Source organism: Ylistrum balloti, unplaced genomic scaffold (genome assembly GCF_031769215.1).
Source record: "Ylistrum balloti isolate Yb309-2 unplaced genomic scaffold, AGI_CSIRO_Ybal_v1 Utg369850, whole genome shotgun sequence".
In the NCBI taxonomy this organism is placed as follows: Eukaryota; Metazoa; Mollusca; class Bivalvia; order Pectinida; family Pectinidae; genus Ylistrum; species Ylistrum balloti.
Genome location: NW_026782003.1, coordinates 973,428 through 995,327, shown reverse-complemented (window position 1 = coordinate 995,327; position 21,900 = coordinate 973,428). Strand labels below are relative to the sequence as shown.

The 21,900-nt window shown below is 34.5% G+C and overlaps 2 protein-coding genes across 2 annotated transcripts in view; one reads left to right on the top strand and one right to left on the bottom strand.

Annotated features, from left to right (window-relative positions):
• The window catches only part of LOC132545646 (THO complex subunit 2-like), a 38,317-nt gene extending 36,865 nt beyond the window's left edge, over window positions 1-1,452 (bottom strand). The window contains 2 exon segments of the mRNA XM_060209342.1: window positions 262-395; window positions 1,428-1,452. Of these exon segments, the coding sequence (XP_060065325.1) occupies window positions 262-395; window positions 1,428-1,452 (159 nt within the window).
• A 5,136-nt stretch (window positions 1,453-6,588) lies between these two features.
• LOC132545559 (alkylated DNA repair protein alkB homolog 8-like) lies at window positions 6,589-14,487 on the top strand. Its single transcript, XM_060209247.1, has 10 exons — window positions 6,589-6,698; window positions 8,267-8,510; window positions 8,696-8,821; window positions 9,375-9,578; window positions 10,124-10,194; window positions 10,712-10,968; window positions 11,483-11,555; window positions 11,836-11,991; window positions 12,421-12,570; window positions 13,511-14,487. The coding sequence occupies exons 1-10, from the start codon at window positions 6,591-6,593 to the stop codon at window positions 14,219-14,221; spliced, it is 2,100 nt and encodes a 699-aa protein (XP_060065230.1). The 5' UTR covers window positions 6,589-6,590; the 3' UTR covers window positions 14,222-14,487.
• The last annotated feature ends 7,413 nt before the right edge of the window (window positions 14,488-21,900 follow it).

The following is a 21,900-nucleotide window of genomic DNA, read 5'->3' as shown; positions in this document are numbered from 1 at the left end:
TAAAATTACAATATCATAATTCTTCAGTTTATTTTTATTCATCCCACCAAAGAAAATATAAAAGTTAAAGGTTTCTTCAAAAACCGATAGTAGTGTTGACTGAATTGTCATTTTTCTTTATCACAGTATGAAAGTTTTTTTTTTTTAATTTTTAAATTGTTGGAGAAGTTTAATCTCATAGGCACTTTTATGAACTGAACTGTAAAGATAACATTTCTATTCAAAGATATACATATACTGCTATGAAAAGACTGATCTTACCTATAAGCGATTTAAGATTCTCTAACACCTGTGTGTAAGTTGTCTTGTCTGTGATCTCTTGATTAAGTTCAGTGACAAGCTTTGCATATCCTTCACTTTCTTCACGCAGTAGGTTGAACTTTTGTTGTTTGTAGCTAAAAAAGCAAATACAGGGCGTCAGAATAAGGGTAAACTTGTATCTGAAAATGATTATCTGCTAAATTGTTTCATCAAAAAAAGCCATTGCTCAACCTATTGAATAGATAGATCCATGTTGTGTCTTTACACCATAATTAGTTCCCAACTTCTGTAACAACACAAAATATTAGGCAAATTTTTTTTCATTATATTTTTGATTTTGGGTCGGTTTTAACAAAACAAGATGAGACAGGTAAGTTATCTTTATAGTCAAACTTCTCCAAACTGAGGATGCATGGGACATGAATATTTGTCTGGTATAGGGAGGGTTCAGTTTGTAGAAGTGAAGCAAGTTGTCCACACTGATGTAATTGAACCAAGTTGGTTCTGCACATTACATTAACCAATCTATGTCACATATGTTTTGACCCTTAATATTTGTAATTTGACTTCTGAAATTGCTAAATGTTAAGGGCCAGTTGAATGCCACAGTTTTATGGTAATAAAAAGAATATTCCTGTAGAAAGGATAAATAGCTTGTAACGCTAAATTTCAGAATTTTTGTTTTTATTCATCTAGGAAAAACATTAGTAACAAGACTTTTGTTTTTAGCTTCAAAACAGATGACAGAAAGCAAATGAACTAAGAAATTAATATTTCTGCCATTTTGTTCTTTTTTTCAAAATATGCAATTTCATTCTTCAATTTGAACATTATTCAACATTCAAATTTAACTGAGTTAAACCTAAGGACAGTTCTTGCTGCAATCCAATTGCCAACGAAAAATATTTATAGATTTTAGATTTGTATTGTTCATATTGATTTGATGCTTTTATCGGAGACCACTTCAAAAGGGACTAAAAACTTACAATAGTAAAATCTGTAGACATGCCTTGACAAGCAAGGTAATATGACAATACTGTGCCAAGGAGAGTCATTAATATTGCACTAGAATGAGACACCAATACTTTGAAACATAAGGATGCCACTTTAAAAGTGCTAATCACTAAAACCAAGAACTGAAATTGTTTAACCATATAAAAACTTACTATAACTTTGTTTTAGTCTTGACATATTTTTGTTGAAATTGTAGTTTCGATGTAATGAGCCCACAACTTTCTAATAATTCTTGGTCAAGTCTTTCCTTCAGCACTGCAGGCGGTACAATTATCTACAATAGATCAATAACAAATCTTGATATACAATCAATGCTGATCAATACTTTCCGAGAGTAATTTATACTTCATTAACAGATTTTTATATCATCACATTTGCTTTGAATCATCCCAATGTAATAAAATGTATAAAGAAGTAATATTCATTGTTAAGACTTTAAAAGCATTTGATCATGTAGTCATTTTTGTGACATTATTGAGCTCAACTTGCACTGGTGACGACAATGAGTTTGCTGATTCAAGAATTCACAAATTGATGTTAGGGAAGCAAAGCAAATTCAGCTTAATTGAAAAAATATCCAATGCCAGTATAAATAATCTTTTTACAAGTAGTATTATGGTCCAAGGACATACATTTCTATTTTTGACAAACTAATTATGTTAACAAAAACTGTTAAAATGCAATTTTGTAGTTAATAATCAATGGAAAGTTCTGTGTCAACTTTAAATTGTATAATGTGAGAATGTTTCTTAGCAAAAACTTACATCACAAGATGATACTAGAGATATAAATCTTTCTCTCTGGACTTTGTCCTCTGTGGCTGATGATTCAACATCTAGAAAATTAAAACAGATTAAAGAGCCTTCCCACATGAAACACAAAATTGAAGACAAATATGAGCCACAAATACCTGTATGCAAAAGACTAAACATGGTGCAATCATATTTTTCTTCAACCCAACCATTACAAAAGGAGGATCTAGGTATCTTCCAATAATTTAGTATTTATCATTGTCACAACTTTTATGGGAAAAACTTAACTGGAGCCTTTATATACACTGTTATTACATGTATACTTAAGTACTTAAAACACTCCTCAATAATCACCTGGAATGACTTTTTAACATCTTATTTTTTTTCTAGCAAGAACTTACCAACAATTCCAAATACATCAGCCAAAACACTGGGAATTCCATTGTGTGCATCCTATAATGGCAACCAAATAATGTAAATATGGAGTAACAAATCTTAATATATGTCTCTTATTAAGAGGTATTCCTGTCGTAAACTTTTGACATAACTAATAGGAATTACTTCTTAGAGATTCCTAAATCTATTCCTATGCTTCGACTTTGAAATTAGGAAGGATTAAAATTGCCATATATGTACCATATTTCCAGGTTATAAACCGCATAGGTTTGTAAGATGCAGAGTCAAATTTAAACAATTTTTTGCTATTTGATCAACATATTAGCTGCATGAGAATATAAGTTGCACCTTTCTTACGACATGTTATGTTGACCAAAGTTTGTTGATATAGCATACAACAGAAGGCAATTTATCAAGATTGTCAATGAAACATTTGCAAATTTTATTGTTTCAAAATGTAAAATAGCAATTATCAAACTCCTCTCGCTTGGTAGCCTTTCAAGATTGTCTACACACATGTATAGGGCCTGACGTTACGTATGGTTTTCTTATTAATATCTGCATCAGTGTCTGTACTGTTAAATATTAGCAAAAGCAGTTATATGCTGACAAAATTCTTATAGTCATATAATTTCTTGTAAGTCATGGCAAATTCAGCTTCACGCCTGACCGCAAAGGAAAAAAGCTGCAGCTTATAACTTGGAAAATATGGTAAATGAATGGTCAATGTTTTGAATATTCAATCGTGTCTCATACCTTTTTGTTTTACTTTCAAAGATTTGTAAATTTAATATTTCTTACCAAGAATTGATACAATAAATACTGACTTACCGATGCTTCACCTAAGGCAGAAAGTGCTTGTTCTGGTTTTAATTGGCCCTTGATCACTTGCCAGCACAGGTCATACAAAGTGCGAGACAGAGACTTGGGCCCTTGACTCCATAAACCATTGTTTTCTGCTGAATTTTTACACAACTTCAAACTAAAATGAAAATATGTAAACCCTTATTTGTTAGTTTGTTACAGTAAACAACTCCTGGTATAATCTAGTACTAGTGGTAGACATTGCTCTTTAACTTTAAATGTGCCTACTACCCTTGTTTACTTGAGAATGCAGAATGGTAATGTGCTTTCTGATACTACTAAGCTGAAGTATGTTTTAATCTTTTCTTTGCATAAATATCCAGTGGTAGTTTTATCAATTTCCTGATGTCATGGCAATTTGAAGGTTCTGTGTACAATACCTTGCGGACAAGACTAAAAGACTAAGATGATTCTTTGATATAAAACAAACAAATATTGAGATCGCATAACAGTATATTGTAATGGCTTTGAAGTTGGATGTCGCTCCTTTGTAATCTTCAAAAGGAATGTATCAGCTTGTGATTTGTCAGTTTTTTTTCCCTCTGGAACCAATCAAATTACTTCACTTGTACCTTCAATTTTGCCATGACATGTTCCAGGGTTGCAAAGAGAGAAAGTGAAATGATTGTTATGGTCATATTTGCTCTATTTCAGGCAATATTTTTTTTATAATAACATTGCTACATTATTATGTAAAGATTCTTTATACACAACCAGGAATTTTAATATGTGACGTTTCGGTGACAAGTACGATCCGTACGCTGTCACCTTCCTCAGACAAATGACCAGTAAAGCATGTACACAAAGGTGTGATATGTGTACAAGTTGTCGTGGAATAGCGTCGATTTCGGACATGCTGACAAGTGCCGAAAGGACTGTTAGCGAATAGTAAAACCATTCGGCTACGCTTATTTTATTACTTGGTCATAGATGTGCGAGAGTCTATGAGCCCCCTCATCTCGGTTCAGAACTGCCCCGCTGCGGCGTATCCAGATGGCTTCTTTGATCTGTCGCTTCAGAAGATGGTTCTCCCTATCGAGCACCTTTGAGTTTTCCCAGTCAATCACATGGTTTTTCTGCATGGCATGATCAGTGATTGCCGATTTGTTTATCTGGGACTCCGACTGCTTCCTCTCTGATCGGGTGAACTTCTTTTCCTCTTGTCTTTCGGTGTCTTTCTGGTGCTCCCCAAGGCGAACCCCGAATCGCCTTCCAGTCTCTCCAATATATGACGCGTCACAGTTTTTGCACCCGATCTTGTATATGCATTCTGCGACATTCTCTTTGGTTATCTTATCCTTAGGGTGGACTAGGATATTTCGAAGCGTCTTGTGGGGCTTCATGGCTGTTGCTATGCCATGGTTGCGGTATATCCTTTGGATGGTTTCAGATATACCCTTTATATATGGGATGACCACCTGGATTTTTGTTTTGTTTTGATCTTTCATAGGTCTTTTTCTGTTTTTTCCTTTATTTTGACACTGTTTTTGTACCCGTTTAAGGGCCCATTCCGGATATTCACAATTTTTCATTGCTTTCATGATGTGGCTCTGCTCTTGAATTTTGTCCTGTTGTTCTGTGACTATGGTCTCACATCGATTGAGCAACGTGCGTACGACCCCTAACTTCTGATGTAAAGGGTGGTGGGATTTAAAGTTGAGGTATTGGTCTGTGTGGGTCTTTTTCCTGTAGACCAATAATTTCACTGTTCCGTCTTCTCTTCTGGCTATAAGTGTGTCTAGGAAGGGCATTCCGCAATTGGTTTCTTCCTCACATGTAAACTTGATGTTGTTAGTGGTGTCAATAGTGTTTATGTGGTTAGTTAGATCTTTCTGTGATCCCTTTTTGATTATTTCTAAAATGTCGTCGACATATCGTTTGGCTCATAGACTCTCGCACATCTATGACCAAGTAATAAAATAAGCGTAGCCGAATGGTTTTACTATTCGCTAACAGTCATTTCGGCACTTGTCAGCATGTCCGAAATCGACGCTATTCCACGACAACTCGTACACATCTTTGTGTACATGCTTTACTGGTCATTTGTCTGAGGAAGGTGACAGCGTACGGATCGTACTGGTCACCGAAACGTCACATATTAAAATTCCTGGTTGTGTATAAAGAATCTTTACATAATCCTTACTTTCCAACCTGACGAAAATGTTCAGTATTAACATTGCTACATATTTTCAGTCTCCACATACTCTAGCTATTTATTAAGTAACTATCAATTAATATGAATTGTGCGATGGAAACAAGTTTAGTTTAAGAATGAATTAAGGAAACTTCATGTCTCACCATTGCAACATGTGGATAAAGGGATGCAAGTGTCAAAAACAGCAACAATGAAATTCAACCAACTAACCAGAGATGGTGTGCTTTGACAAAAATCATTGGTTTAAACAACTCAGTAGATTTGTCGACTATTTTTCATTGTGCTCACCATGATCGCAACCTGGTTTGGCTCAGCTGTGTACGTTTATCTTAATATATATAGTCAAGTTTGAATGTAAAGTTAAATCTACCTTGTAGTTAGATTTGGCGGTATTCAGTTACCTGTAAAACACTGAATGCCGACCCTTGCAGGGGTCGCAAGTATCTGACTATCGTCCGGGACCAAGACAAAATAAAATCGCAGATAGATTTAGCCCTTCGGACTATTCTAGACATTGTGTTGTTTTTGGAGCACATGACCTGGTGAACCTCAGCATCATAATTGGAAGTTTCGGGCATGCACGTGACCTATTTTGAAATATTGCAAAATGCATCAGACGTTCAAGATGACAACTAGTTTCTGGCAACATGGACGAGTAGTAAACTACCAAACTTCAGTTTTCTTAATTTCTTAAGATTTTCATTGGAAATCTCGGTATGAAAGGACAAGATAGTAAAATGCTGAAACATAGTGTAATACTCCTGGGTTTCGGTATAATTTGCACCACACGTCTTTTTATATATCCACTTTAAATGAAAATGTAAAATCCGGTGTTAATTACGACACTTACAACTCAGTTCTCCCCGATTTTTCCCATGTTTTGCAGTGTAGAGCTACCGCCATTTTCCTTCGGACACACTTGCTTCAATGACGTCACATACAAATAATCTATAAGCAAGATTATCCTTTTGAAAGAAATACTGTGTCACCTTTTTAGATACAATTTTACCTGAACTTAAATAGATAACTAATAATGTTCTAGAAAAAAGTATACAGATTCTGATACATAAACAGACTGAACAAAGTTACGAAAAGTATATTTAGAGACTATCAAGATGGCAGCCTCCATGGCAGAGGAAGGCCAAAACATGATGAAATTATCAAAATCGGAGAGAAAGTTGCGGAAAAAGCAAGCTAAGTCTCAGCACACGTTGTTGAAGCATGATGGAATAAAAGCTTCCGACATTCCTACGAAAGTAAGCGTCTAAAAAGTGAAATTGTTGACTGTCACAGGATTATCAACAATTAATACATATTCTAATCAATAACACATTGAGATCAAGTCGGAGAGCTCGCCAGTATTTCAATGGCATCGGTTACAGTGCCACCGAGATCGTTTGTGAAAGCCTGTCTCCGCCATAGAAATGTGACAGGACAGGGGAAGTACTCATCAATGGCTCTACCATGCAACTGAGCCAAAGAAGCATCTTCGTCACGATCAGATTTGACGGAGACTGTATTCAACATTTTGTATAAAAGCCACACCGACCCGCTCCTTTTACACAATAATAAACTGTTTGTAATAAATCAGTTGAATTGTACATGCTAAATATTGCAAAGGAGTAATGAGAAACACCATATTCACTTCCAGAGTCAATTTAATAAGTGAAAATGCTCTACAACTACAGTAAAGTATTTCATGACAACTCTTACAGCTAAGTTTTATTTCATATCTGATTTCTCAGTGTCAGGTACTGGTCTATCTGTCCACTTCATAATAGGTAATAGCCTCGTCTGTCAATACACTCATACTAATTTGACTTGGTATATGAATGTATTGACAGGTGAGACCAGTAACGGTGTCTCAATGTACATGTGCTGTAAAAGTTATTTTCACATTGCTATAATTTTTGAAATTTTTGCAGTGGTATTTCAATGTGAAATATAGTTCCAGTGAAAATTTAGTCTAATTTAGATAACATATATATCATATTAACAAATTTCTTGTTCTGTCTATGAATTGATTCTGGGAGCTGTCCAAGTGAAGTAAGGATTTAAAAAAGTGTACATGTTTAATTAGAATCTGCCAACATAACTAAAGAAACATGATTTCACTAACCTGTAGAGACAGGAATTCACCAGACAATGTAGACCTGTATAGCTTAATCTGTAGTATTTCATATGTGTTTACATGTAACAGAGGTCATTTTTCATCTCAATGCCTCCGCTAGGAATCGAACCCGGGACCCCTGGCTTACTAGTCTGACGCTCAACCAATTGAGCTAAAGAGAAGTTCTCTCTAGCCGAGTGGTATATTGCGGCTAGTATTTTACCAGGGTTACATACTCCCCCTCCAGGAAATAACTCGTCCTCGAGTTTCCAGGGGTTACAGTGATGCGGATGGGGCATGGCTAAGTACTAATCCCGGGTCCCTACATGGGCGCCAATGTAACAGAGGTCATTTTTCATCTCAATGCCTCCGTTAGGAATCAAACCCGGGACCCCTGGCTTACTAGTCTGACGCTGAACCAATCAAGCTAAAGAGAAGTTCTCTCTAGCGGAGTGGTATATTGCGGCTAGTATTTTACCAGGGTTACATGCACATCAATATTGCAAAAACTCAATCCTGTGAAATTTTCAATCTTACTTAAACATTGAAAATTTAGTCAAGTGAAAAAACACTTTCACAGTGGGTGTTGCAAGATCAGGTTTTTAACCAAAGTATAACCTTTTTAAATCTTCAATAAAAAAAATTTTTCTGTAAAGTTCATATAAGGATTTGACTGTGTGAGTTCATTGATATGTATTTTGCTTCTATTTCCAGATTCTTTGTGTCAACAATGCAGGGCTTGATAGTGGTGTTTCTAGGGATGAAGTTCAAGAGTTATTTGAAGTATATGGCGGAGTTGAGGATGTGATAATGATGCCTCAGAAACCTTATGCTTTTGTGTGTTATCAGACTGAGGAAGAAGCAGAGAAAGCATATGAAAACTTAAATGGAAAAACATTGGTAGAAAATGATGATAGAAAGTGGCCTGTGAAGTTATACATCTCTTATGTCAGTCAAGGTAACAGAATGTTTTGAAAGTTTTAATAATTAATAAGTAAATTGAAATTATATAAATGAACATGACTCTCTGTAATATATGGAAAAGCTACTTGATGGGAATGTTTATTGATAGAATTCTGTACATAATTTCTTTTTTTTCATACATTTTACCTGATAAATGTTGATGTCTATTTTTTTCCAAAGTTCCCTCGAGTCTGTCGCCATCAGATGATCTCCCTCCTGGCCTCATCCTTTTAGAGAACTTCATCACACAGGAATATGCGGAGAAAATGTTGGAATCTATTGATTGGCATGAAGAGGCATCACATGGTAACTTCCTTCTGTTGTTTAGTATCAGCAAATATCCCGGTATTGCAATGAAAGATGTACTTTCAGATATACACGTTTAAGTATTTTATTCGACAGCTGTTAACCTAGTACTGTCTTAAACCCATATTGAAAGTCAAGATTGTATCAATATTATCAAAATTATTTAAATTTAATGGGGCAATGTTCAGATGTAATCAATTATCTAATGGTTTAATCTCATCTGTGATTTTTCATAATCAATTATCAGTGCCCTAATATTTTCTTGTATTTAAGCAAAAAAGATTCATTCATGCATAATAAAGATGTTAATTGCCAGTAGTATTCATTCTAATGCAAATTCTAGGTAAGTGAGGTATTTTAGCTTAAAGTTACAAAGAAAGGCAATATCACTACACCTTCTGTGAATATAGAAAGCACAGTCAGCTGATTTAGTAATCAATTAACTACATTGAAAACCCTATCCAATTTTAGCAGATAAGTCAATAATAGATTTCAACCAATTTCCCATCACTACTTTATACAGTCCAAAAATACATTAAACAGTACTTTTCAGGTATGCAAAGAGAACTCAAACACAGGGAAGTCAAACATTATGGCTATGAATTCAAATATGGAATCAATGATGTAGATGTTGATGATCCTCTGCCACAGGGAGTTCCAGCCATGTGTCGGGAGCTTTTGGATACAGCCTTAAAAACAGGCCATATAAAATATCTGCCTGACCAAGTCACAGTGAATAAGTATTTGCCAGGACAAGGTATTTACACTTGTACATAAACTGATAATTATTACTTCGTAAGCAATTTTCTTTGTAAAAGAGATAAACAAATACAAATGTGAATTCCTGGTGAATAAAAAGTGGTTGTGATTAGCTGGACAAGTGATGTAGATTATATTAAATTCCTCCTTGTTGTGTCTTTGAGGGAATAAAAGAATCAGCTTCTATGGACATAAGTATTTAATGCTGAGTTTGTCTAGTGCCATCCTCACTCTACCTCTCACAATAGTCACCTGTTTCAGGATTTTGCATATCAACCTGGAGAAGATATGCGTTGCATGTGATGTCTTATTAACTTTGTGAATCTGATAACTTAAGAAGGACCTTTATCACCAACTTTTGTGTTTTGATAAATTCAAACAAGATCGTTAATGTTAAACCAGAATCAAAACATTTCTAAGTTAAAAATTTTCTTTGACGTTGTTCCCAACAAATCGGTTTTGAAAATGGAAAGCAGAAATAATGCTGTCCTTTTGATTGTCCTTATTACCAAGTGAGAAAGTATCGTTTCTTTTATGTTATAGGTATACCTCCTCATGTAGATACTCCTGCTGCTTTTGAGGATGGAATTATGTCTCTCAGTCTTGGTTCACAGGTACATGCATATATAAAATTTTAATTCTTGACAGTGAAAAAAACTCACATAAGTGTATGAAAAATGTTCTCACCTTGCTTTGTGAAATATATTCTACATTTGTGTTTTCACATTCAACTTTTTATACCCTCCATCTCTTTTTTCCTGAACAACTTTGTATTACCTATACTTGTAATAAGACGGTTAAGTATCATATTGATATTTATTCAAGGTCACAAAGGTTGAAACTGTTACTTGTAATTTGAGTAAACAAATGTAAATTTTTGTAAAATTTGAAAGTCTCCTGAGTAAAAACAAAAATGTTAAAAACCATTTAATAAAGAGTATTAACATTTAATTTGATCTTTTCAAAAGTCACAGGTATAAGATGTGTGTGTTAAAATTATAGAATACATTCATGGGGCCAACTGATTATTATAACATGGCTACCACTGATATCAGGCACTGATCCTATAAAATTGTTATGACTGCTAAATCAATGGTATCCTTATATCAGATTAATGTTTTTCTCTCTAAGGTGTTAATGGATTTCCGTCATCCTAATGGTAAGCACCTGTCAGTATTGTTGCCACCTTGTAGCCTGCTGATAATGACAGGGGAATCACGTTACCTTTGGTCGCATGGAATCACGCCACGCAAATCAGATATTATTCCAACACCTGATGGCAGACTAACCATTGTACATAGGGGTACCCGTACCTCATACACTTTCAGGAAAATCATCCCACCAAAAGACAGAATAAATCGTCACATACCATTCGTTACAGAGAGCAGGTAATATCTATTTATAACAGCTATTCTCTAACCATTCCATATTTTCTATATCAAGTGTTCTTAATGGATCAATTTTTAGGTCTTCTGACCCTAGTGTCAGGATAACCTATAGCCATCAGTCCATTGTTTTGCACTGTCCACCATCTGCTGTGCGTAAATTTTCCATTCAAATGATTTTTCTAAATAACCAAAAGGCCCAGGTTGCTGATTTTGTGCCTGTAGCATGATGGAATGAAGGGCTACCAGGTTTGTAAAAATGAATGACCTTGACCAGCTTTCAAGGTCACAGAGGCTACATGTGTTGAAATCTTTGAACAACTTCTTCTGAATAACTAAAAGGCCAAGGGTGCTGATATTGGGCCTATAGTATGTTGGCATGAAGGGCTACCAAGTTTGTTTATATTGTTGACTTTGAAGTCAAGGTAAATTGAAAAATGAGTCTCATTTCAAAATTATCATTGTATTATTTCGTTTTTCTTGCAGAAGTTTTAAGTTTGGCTATCATATTTTTCAGACAACACAACCCGACGATACTCCCACAGTCAGCTTCAGATGCTGCATCCCTTGAGGAGACACATGTTCATAAGGTAGATAAAAATAAACGTTGAAGAGACACATGTTCATGTACCAGGACAGTGTATCCATTTGTAGGCTTAAATATTTTGATTAAGAAGCTATCAGACAGAGGTTGTTTTTATTGGTTTTACATGTATGCAGTTGCAGAGCAAGATACATCTAACTATATCGTGAACTAAGAATGTTCAAATTTTCAATCGAAGGTAAAGAAGCTTTCCCATCAGGTACTTTGATCTAGTATCATTGTGAAGCATAATCTATTTATCTACAAACGCAAAGCACTTTTTTAAGGTTTATGAAGAAATAGCTGACCACTTCAGTGGCACTCGCCATAGTCCCTGGCCTCGGATTGCAGATTTTATCCGGACACAACCAGTTGGGTCCATTCTGGTAGATATTGGCTGTGGCAATGGCAAATACCTTGGTATCAACAAGGATATATATGAGGTGAAGCTTGCATTTTTCATTAACTTTTTTATAGGTATTAATCTTTGTTTTGTTATTTAAACTTAACAGTGTATTTAATGGTTGTGCTCTGACATTTCCCAGGATAGATCATTTTTCAAAAAAAATCTACAAAAATTTTTTCCTTTAAAGGTTAAAACATAGAAATATTCACACCTGAATGCATTTGAGACATTTTCTGTTTGTTTTGTCATGATTATTCTAAAAGAAATTGATGAGGATGCATTAGTATTAGTGGATAATATGTATAGATATATATATGAAACATGTTACTACGGTACAGTTCAAAGTGGTGATTCATCAGTACGTAAGAGCTGGAGATCATATTGAAACCTCTTGTGTTGTTTCCTTATTCAGTTCTGTGATGGATGATTTCCTTAATGTCTTGACATAATTTTGATGTGTGTTTAGGTTGGGTCTGATAGGAGTTTTAATCTAGCCAAGATCTGCAGAAGTCGAGACTTCCCGGTGTTCGTCAGCGATGTCATGTCTATACCTATCAGATCTGGAGTCTGTGATGTTTGTATCTGTATTGCTGTGCTACATCATCTCTCTACAGAGGTAAACCCTGAACTATCAAATAAATACTGTTATAGACAGTTGGAAGAAGCTTACCAATAGTTTCAGTCAAATGTGATAGTCTCTTGGTAATTTTTTTGTTTACTGTTGTTGTGACAGTATAATCAAACTTGGTAAGAATCATGTGCGGAAGTATTCCAAACAAAGGTCAAGGTCTGTCGAGATCAAAGGTCAAATTCAAATTTTGATGTATTGTCTTTATGAAATTGTGAAACGCATCAAGCAGAATCAAATAAGAATGAAACCATAGTAACCCAGTCGAAGGTCAAGGTCAGTTGGTTTATTTCTGTACATTCCACATTAGTGTGGGGAGACACAATGATCCTCTGCTATCCATCTGTTAATTTCAGCTTCCTTAAAATAGTTCTGTGCTTCAGGTAAAAGGTCATGTGACCTTTTGCTTAAATCAGAACTAATTTCTTGCATTGTTACACAGAGATTACTCACCTGATTTTGATGAAACTTTACATAAGTATTGGTGTGCGTCTGCAGATATGAAGAATTTGTTTTTCAAAATAAAAGTATTTTACGTTGGAGAGATATTGCAGACAATCACAATATCTAAATAGCTTATTTTAATTAAACGACTGACCAGGGCATCACATTAGTTGAAATGTCTGCCCCTCATCCTTACTTTTAAAGTTACTTGTGTGTTCATATTGCCTATATAAGCCAAAACTGTATCAGTTCTTGTAATTGATTTCCATGATTTGTGTGTTTATAAATAAATACAACATGATGTCTCGGACTGTTGCTTATTGAAATAGAAATAACCTAGATATGTTGCTAACATATTGTTTCCACTTGTGAATACATTGTGGTATATGTGTTAATGTATTCATTCTTATGCATCAAATGTGTTTAATTGCTTAAGAAACATAGACTATATCTTCTAATGAAGAGATTTTACCTCTGTTACCAGGAGAGAAGACTGCATGGAATATCAGAACTGCTGCGTATCCTACGTCCTGGAGGTAAAGCTCTCATATATGTATGGGCGATGGAGCAAGAACTACATAAAGTAAAATCGAAATATTTAAAAGAGGTGAAGGTCACAGGATCTCTGAATGGTAATGTCAAGGACACTGATACAGAAACTGAGAAAGTCAAGGTGACAGATTCAACTGCAGACCTGTTAGAAAAAGATACAGTGAAACAAATTGATAATAAATCCTTGCCAAAAGGAGATGCAGAAAAGGAGAACATAATTTCTGTTAAAAAGAGTAGTGAGACAGAGTGTGATGATAGACAAGAGGTTCAACTTTCATCGCCTTCTTTTGATAGACATGAAACACCAGAATATGAAGTGACTAAAAAACGTGGGGTTTGTGGACAAGCTTCAGACAAGGCACAAAATCAATGTAGTTCTAGCATGATACAGAGCAGTAGTAACATGTTAGAAATACACAAAAATCGGACCAATTTTAAACAGCAGGACATGCTAGTGCCCTGGCAGTTAAAGAACAAGGCAGAGGCCAGTGTAAAGGACAGAGGTGACTCTGTGTTCCATCGATACTACCACGTGTTCCGACAGGGAGAACTCGAGGCTCTGTGTCAGAGACTAGAAAATTGTCAGGTGCGGGAGAGTTACTATGACCAGGGAAATTGGGCCGTTATACTACAAAAGTTATAGCATAAATATCAACTGTTAGGTGAAGGAGAATCCTGTCATAAATTAATGTTGTTGAAGGAAATAAGAGGCAACAAAATGACTGAAGAAATATTTACATCACTTAAACTTCAATAGAAATCAATTATATTGTGCAAAAACCTGCACAACATTGTTATAGTTTTATCTTGGCTTTTAAAACTATCTGTATGTCTTTTGTAAGCTGAAAGAAATCTCCACCACAATGGAAAACATGCTGGCAGCTGAGTCCATAAACATAATGTACACTGCATGCTATCTGTGTTTTTATTTCACAAAACTGGTAAAATTGAAAATCTAGAATTTGACTTATAGATCATCAAGTGTGCTCTTTCTTTAGTTCTTTAAAATATTAAACCATAGAAGAGATGAATTCTTTCAGGTTTTGTAAAAATAAAGTTGTGGATTTGTTTATATATGCTAGTGTCACTCAGAAATTGTGACGGTTCATACTTGTTTTCACCAGTCATCTTTCGCACTTGAAAACCTTTTTGTTGCAACGATTTCTCTTCTCATATCAACTCATCACTCTCAAATATTTGGTAGGCTTTACAACTGTGATATGAAAGTGTTTTTCTTGACAGCAGTATTTGGAGGAGTTATTACCCTTGTTTTTTCAGGATTTTAAACCTATTTCTTTGAAATTTTGATGGTTTTAAAACCATAACAGGACTTTGTATTTTCCTATAAAGAATGCTTTCTCAGAGACACTGAACATATACTCTTCAGCCCCAGTCACTCTTGTTTCTTTGATTAATTTCAGCTTTCTGCACACTCTTGGCTTTTTCGCTTAGTTGATCAAAATAAGATATCAGCAAATATACTTCTGAGATTTATTTCCATAAGAAGTGGGTTTTTCCCCAAAGATGTGTTACACATCCCTTCCTTTCCGTTCTGAATTTGCTCAATGAATTATTGCTTTACTGTAAAGCCCTATGCGACCATACATCTTCCTCTGTGTTACTACACTTGATATATGGTTAGAAACAAACCATTGTAGCAAGGAGTAAAATGTATTTCATTGAATGAAAAATATGATCACTTACAAATACCCAAGAAACTGATATTTGTTAGTGTAAACCTGGTATAATACTAGCCGTAATATAGTGCTCATATAGAGAGAACTTCACTTTCGCTGGAACAGTTGAGAAAAGGATTAAACCATGGGGTCCCATGTTCGAATCCTGGCAGAGGCATTGAAATAAATATTGACATCTGTTACATTGATTTTTTCTCAACACATTCAGAATATCATGAAATGTGTTTCTTAAGATTATACATGGTTATATGAAGCAGTTATGTAAATGCCAACATAAAACAAGTTTTGCATAAAATTTTGATTTGACTGAACAAATTGTAATCACAATATTTATATGCAGATTATTTTATTTAAGGCTATACACAAGCTGTGCATAATTACAGGTGGAAGATGCTAGCCAAGTATAAATAGATTCTATTTACAGGTGTGTGATCATTAGACATTTACAGGTAAACAGAAATATACAGGTACAATCCAAAAATCTCACTTCATTTAGGACATTTTTTTCATTAACAGTACATATCATTATACACAGATGAACTTTAGGTTATGTATATCAATACATTACAGAAAATTGTAAATTTGTCTGTTGTTTGTATAATGTCTAAAAATAAGGATTTCGGGAGGTTTTCTAAATAAAGAATGACACACTCATTATTATGAAAATACGTAAGACTGTAAGATAGGCTGTTAAAACAGAATTGTATGGTGATCATTATATTAACTACAAAAACATAAAATCTGTTCTAGACACTAGCAATTGTGTCAATGAAAATACCTGTGTTTTCTGAGGCATACAAGATATATAAAAAAAAAAACAAGATTTGACTTTAAATTCAAAGAAATACCAAATCATTTTAAAATACTTTCACTTTATTCCAAAACTATTGTTTCGTGTGCTTAAACTCTGTATCCTATAACAAGCCCAGATGTCAAGACAAGAACTTTGACCTGATGTAGATTAGGCTACTGCAGGACAATGTATTACATGAGGAGTCATATTTATATAAAAGGCACTGAATGTAAATGATTTGGTGGGACTCGCAATGAGCAACTTAGGCTGGTGGCTTAATATTTATTGCTTGTCAACAACACTGGTGAAATTTACCATAAACAGGCGGGACTGGTGGCTTCAGGTAAAAATTAGCTCAGAGTCACAAAGAACAACCCTGGAATGGAATATGTACACTCATGTCAAATACTACCTCACAAATTTTAATACTGTGCACAAAAAAATAATAACCTATATTTCATGTTTGACTGCATCATATATATATATATAAGACATTCTTTTTCCAATAAGTATTAGAGAATATTCAATACATGGAAAAAATTCATAATAAGCTGGGTATCAATATCTTCCAAGTCGGTTCCGATGTGGTGTTTATTAGTGTTTCAACTGCTCTGCAATGGACATGAGTGGGCTTATTATCGGATACATAGAGTCTCACATTGACCAGGTGTTGGAGCTATTGATCTGTACTAAATTTCCTTTTTTTTCTATTTCTATAATATATTTAAAGATATAATGTATTACTGTAAGCCTTCTTATATAACCATACTTTTATGAAAAAAAAATTACATGCTCACAAGCTTCTTCACATCAGACTAAGATAAAGAGGGTGGGATCAGCTTTCGAAGTCATCAGTGTGAAAAGAGAGATGGGATACCACACACCACAAACATTATCATATCATTTACAGCTAAGATATGTCATTATGATAAATAGTGGCTTAAACTCTCTACTTTGTAACACATCTCACCATAACAAGTGGTATATATAAATTAAAAGAATCCTTTAATTGAAATTGATTCTCATGACATGCTATATAGAATTTTGGCATTTTTATGTCCCTGCCATTTTATGGGTGAGGGAGCATGGGGGGCATTTAACCTTGCCCATGTCTTCCCAAATCAACCCTGTGGTATTGTTTGGAGGAAATCATTCAAAATTTTAGTATTGTATGCACCATAGGGAACTTTCCAAGCAAACTAACGAAAGGGGAAGAGAGATTTATTCATCAAAACAAAACTTGGTTAACACAAAGTCAAGTATTCTTCCACAATCTAAATGGTTTTCTACAAGACTTTTGTCGAATAATAACATATATGAATCTGGTTGTTCATGCTTTGACCTCTAATGATTACCAAGCCATTAGATAAATATCCAAAGAGAGGAAATTCTGTAGAGCAGTTCCCCCGCCACAAACCCTTAGGGAACATTGTTTACAAAATAAGAAGCCAATTTTTTAATGTTTATTTGAAAAGTCCTTCCACATTTTTTCTCTCTTACAACAAAATGATGTCTTGATACTCTAAATGTGCATGCTATAATCTTTCTGTAAACAAAATACAGACCCTTTGGTATTGTACTGCCAGCACTTAAATCCAAGAAATCAAGCTAAAAACTTCTAAAAGATGATGGCAAAATATTCGGGATGTACACGTAGAAAAATTATAATGAAAAATAGAAGAACCTTACATGATTTCAAATCCACCGAAACAACATTTTTTATACTGAATAATTTGAAAAAAGGAAAAGTAATAATGAGACATTTCTGTTCTCTAACTATGAAATTGTTCACACAGTGTGATCTACCAGTAATTGTGTAGTCCTACCAAATATTATGACCTTTAGCTTACAAGGCAACATATAGTATAGCAAATGCCATAGATATAACAAAAGTCTGACATCTAAGGATTTCACAATGGTCATACTCAACTACTGTTGATGGAAGTCATACTCAACTACTGTTGATGGAAGTCATACCCAATTACTGTTGATTGAAGTCATACCAAGTTACTGTTAATGGAAGTCATACCCAATTACTGTTGATGGAAGTCATACCCAATTACTGTTGATGAAGTCATACCAAGTTACTAATGATGAAGTCATACCCAATTACTGTTGATGGAAGTCATACCCAATTACTGTTGATTGAAGTCATACCAAGTTATTGTTAATGGAAGTCATACCCAATTACTGTTGATGGAAGTCATACCCAATTACTGTTGATGGAAGTCATACCAAGTTACTAATGATGAAGTCATACCCAATTACTGTTGATGGAAGTCATACCCAATTTCTGTTGATGGAAGTCATACCCAGTTACTGATGATGGAGTCCTACCCAGTTACTGTTGATGGAAGTCATACCCAATTACTGTTGATGGAGTCATACCCAATTACTGTTGATGAAGTCATACCCAATTACTGTTGATGGAGTCATAACCCAATTACTGTTGATGGAGTCATACCCAATTACTGTTGATGAAGTCATACCCAATTACTGAGGATGGAGTCATACCCAATTACTGATGATGGAGTCATACCCAATAACTGTTGATGAATTCATACCAAGTTACTGTTGATGGAAGTCATACCCAACTACTGTTGATGGCAGTCATACCAAGTTACTGTTGATGGAAGTCATACCAAGTTACTGTTGATGAAATCATACCCAATTACTGTTGATGAAATCATACCCAATTACTGTTGATGGAGTCATACCAAGTTACTGTTGATGGAGTCATACCCAATTACTGTTGATGGAGTCATACCCAATTACTGTTGATGAATTCATACCCAATTACTGTTGATGAATTCATACCCAATTACTGTTGATGGAGTCATACCAAGTTACTGTTGATGAAATCATACCCAATTACTGTTGATGGAGTCATACCAAGTTACTGTTGATGGAAGTCATACCAAGTTACTGTTGATGAAATCATACCCAATTACTGTTGATGGAGTCATACCAAGTTACTGTTGATGGAGTCATACCCAATTACTGTTGATGGAGTCATACCCAATTACTGTTGATGAATTCATACCCAATTACTGTTGATGAATTCATACCCAATTACTGTTGATGGAGTCATACCAAGTTACTGTTGATGAAATCATACCCAATTACTGTTGATGGAGTCATACCAAGTTACTGATGATGGAAGTCATACCAAGTTACTGTTGATGAAATCATACCCAATTACTGTTGATGGAGTCATACCAAGTTACTGTTGATGGAGTCATACCCAATTACTGTTGATGGAGTCAGACCAAGTTACTGTTGATGGAGTCATACCCAATTACTGTTGATGGAGTCATACCCAATTACTGTTGATGAATTCATACCCAATTACTGTTGATGGAGTCATACCAAGTTACTGTTGATGGAAGTCATACCAAGTTACTGTTGATGAAATCATACCCAATTACTGTTGATGGAGTCATACCAAGTTACTGTTGATGGAGTCATACCCAATTACTGTTGATGGAGTCATACCAAGTTACTGTTGATGAAGTCATACCCAATTTCTGTTGATGGAAGTCATACCCAGTTACTGATGATGGAGTCCTACCCAGTTACTGTTGATGGAAGTCATACCCAGTTACTGATGATGGAAGTCATACCCAGTTACTGTTGATGGAAGTCATACCAAGTTACTAATGATGAAGTCATACCCAATTACTGTTGATGGAAGTCATACCCAATTACTGTTGATGGAAGTCATACCCAATTACTATTGATGGAGTCCTACCCAATTTCTGTTGATGGAAGTCATACCCAATTTCTGTTGATGGAAGTCATACCAAGTTACTAATGATGAAGTCATACCCAATTACTGTTGATGGAAGTCATACCCAATTTCTGTTGATGGAAGTCATACCCAGTTACTGATGATGGAGTCCTACCCAATTACTGTTGATCAAAGTCATACCCAGTTACTGATGATGGAGTCCTACCCAATTACTGTTGATCAAAGTCAGACCCAGTTACTGATGATGAAGTTAGAAATTTAACATTAGCATTGGTACATCCTCACAGCCTCATCTATTCTAGATTTGACATCCCTTTAACTACACTTGCAATTTGTAAAATATAAAATCATCATTTGTTGAAATTGGATTTCAGACTTTACTATAAAATGGTTTCATAAAAATCATAGCATTAAATTAAAGCAAAATATTTCTGGGTTTTTTCTGATTTTTTTAGGCTTAAGCATACTTTCTATGGCAGTTTCACAATCCATGATTACATATCTTTAAAATCAAAAAGTAATCTTCAAATACAAGGAATAACTACACATAATAAAACAAAAAAACAAAAAGAAACCCCACAATATACACATTTCATATCACATAATCACCTTTCATAAATACTAAGGGATTTTAAAGTTTTCAGGGATAAATGAAAAACTACTTTAAATACATGTGAAACTTAAAAAAAAACGCTTCTGTTTCACTGGACATCTGCTGATCTCAATTTCTAGTTATTATTTATCGAAACCTTTGTTATTGAAATTCCAGGTAATGCTTCATACTCCTCAGAAATTCAACATTGGATTTTATATATTCAATAATACTTGTTTTCAGTTTTAGAATCTTTGACCACAGTATCAGATTGACATTCTAGATACACACTATGTCATTGCACATCTAAACAACAAAACATGCACACACAGAAGTACACGCACATTGTACATTTCACCTCCACACTTCAAGAAATGATCACTGGGTAATAGTAGAAATTATTGAAGTGCACAAATGAACAGCACCAATTTATCATTTATGATCATATACATGTAGACGTTTTGGCAGGTTTTGTCAATAACCAATGTACATATGACTGGCATATCTGATCGAAAAAGTTTCAATTAATATTGTAGTTATCACAAAACTTTCTTGGATCTTGGATCACAGAATTTCTTGAATCTTGGATCGCAGAATTTCTTCTTGATCATTAATAATGAAGTTTATTTATGAGTATGACACATACAAAAGTTGAAAATTATTCCATATTTTTATGTGGGACAAAGAAATAGTTATTGCACTAGTGAATGATACATCAAGAATAGTTTTAATATATTCAATTATTCAAACGAAGGTACATATATAGTAGAATTTTCTACCGTAAAGCAAGTATAGATTTGGATTTAAGCACATGCAGAATTTTTCTATTGCTGAGGCGGTCACCATTTTTTTTCTTTGTTTTTTTTTTCTTCATATACATGCCCATGTAATTACATAATCACTAATGTAAATTAAATAGCAAAACAATATTTCTCAAAAACTCAAAATGTTTGCATATTGAATAAATAAGTAGCATAATATTTAGAATTTAAACAGTATGAAAATGGCAAAACAGTTCCAATGTCACAATGCTTTAAATGGCACACCAAAGGACATTTCTAGAAGTCAATACAGATTCTGTATTTTGTCCGACCATTTCTCATCAAATGTAGCAAAAGACAAGTATTCTTGGTACATATGAATGATATCGTTTGTTAGCTTTTTGCTCCATGTTTGCAATTGCCGACAATGATCTGATTCCCAACTGATGCATTTTTATCTCTAACAAGGATGATAATCCCAAAACCAATGAAAAACTGCAAATATGACTGAACTATTGACTCTCCCCACCTCCATCCTCCTTCAAGTGTATTACACTTTCCTTAAAAAATCTATGAAAACGACACCAGTTCATACCCAAAATGAAAATTAAAACATTCTGAATTATGTATTTTAAGCAATATTAATTTATAATTAAGGCAACTGGCACAATGTTGCAAAGAGAATTTTCCACATGACAATTTCATTATTATGATTTTTGTATTATATA

Coding starts and splice junctions, on each gene's coding strand:
- LOC132545559 (XM_060209247.1), top strand. CDS start 6,591: ATGATGAAATTATCAAAATCGGAGAGAAAGTTGCGGAAAAAGCAAGCT. Junction 6,699..8,266: donor CTTCCGACATTCCTACGAAA/GTAAGCGTCTAA, acceptor TTCTATTTCCAG/ATTCTTTGTGTCAACAATGC. Junction 8,511..8,695: donor CATCTCTTATGTCAGTCAAG/GTAACAGAATGT, acceptor TTTTTTCCAAAG/TTCCCTCGAGTCTGTCGCCA.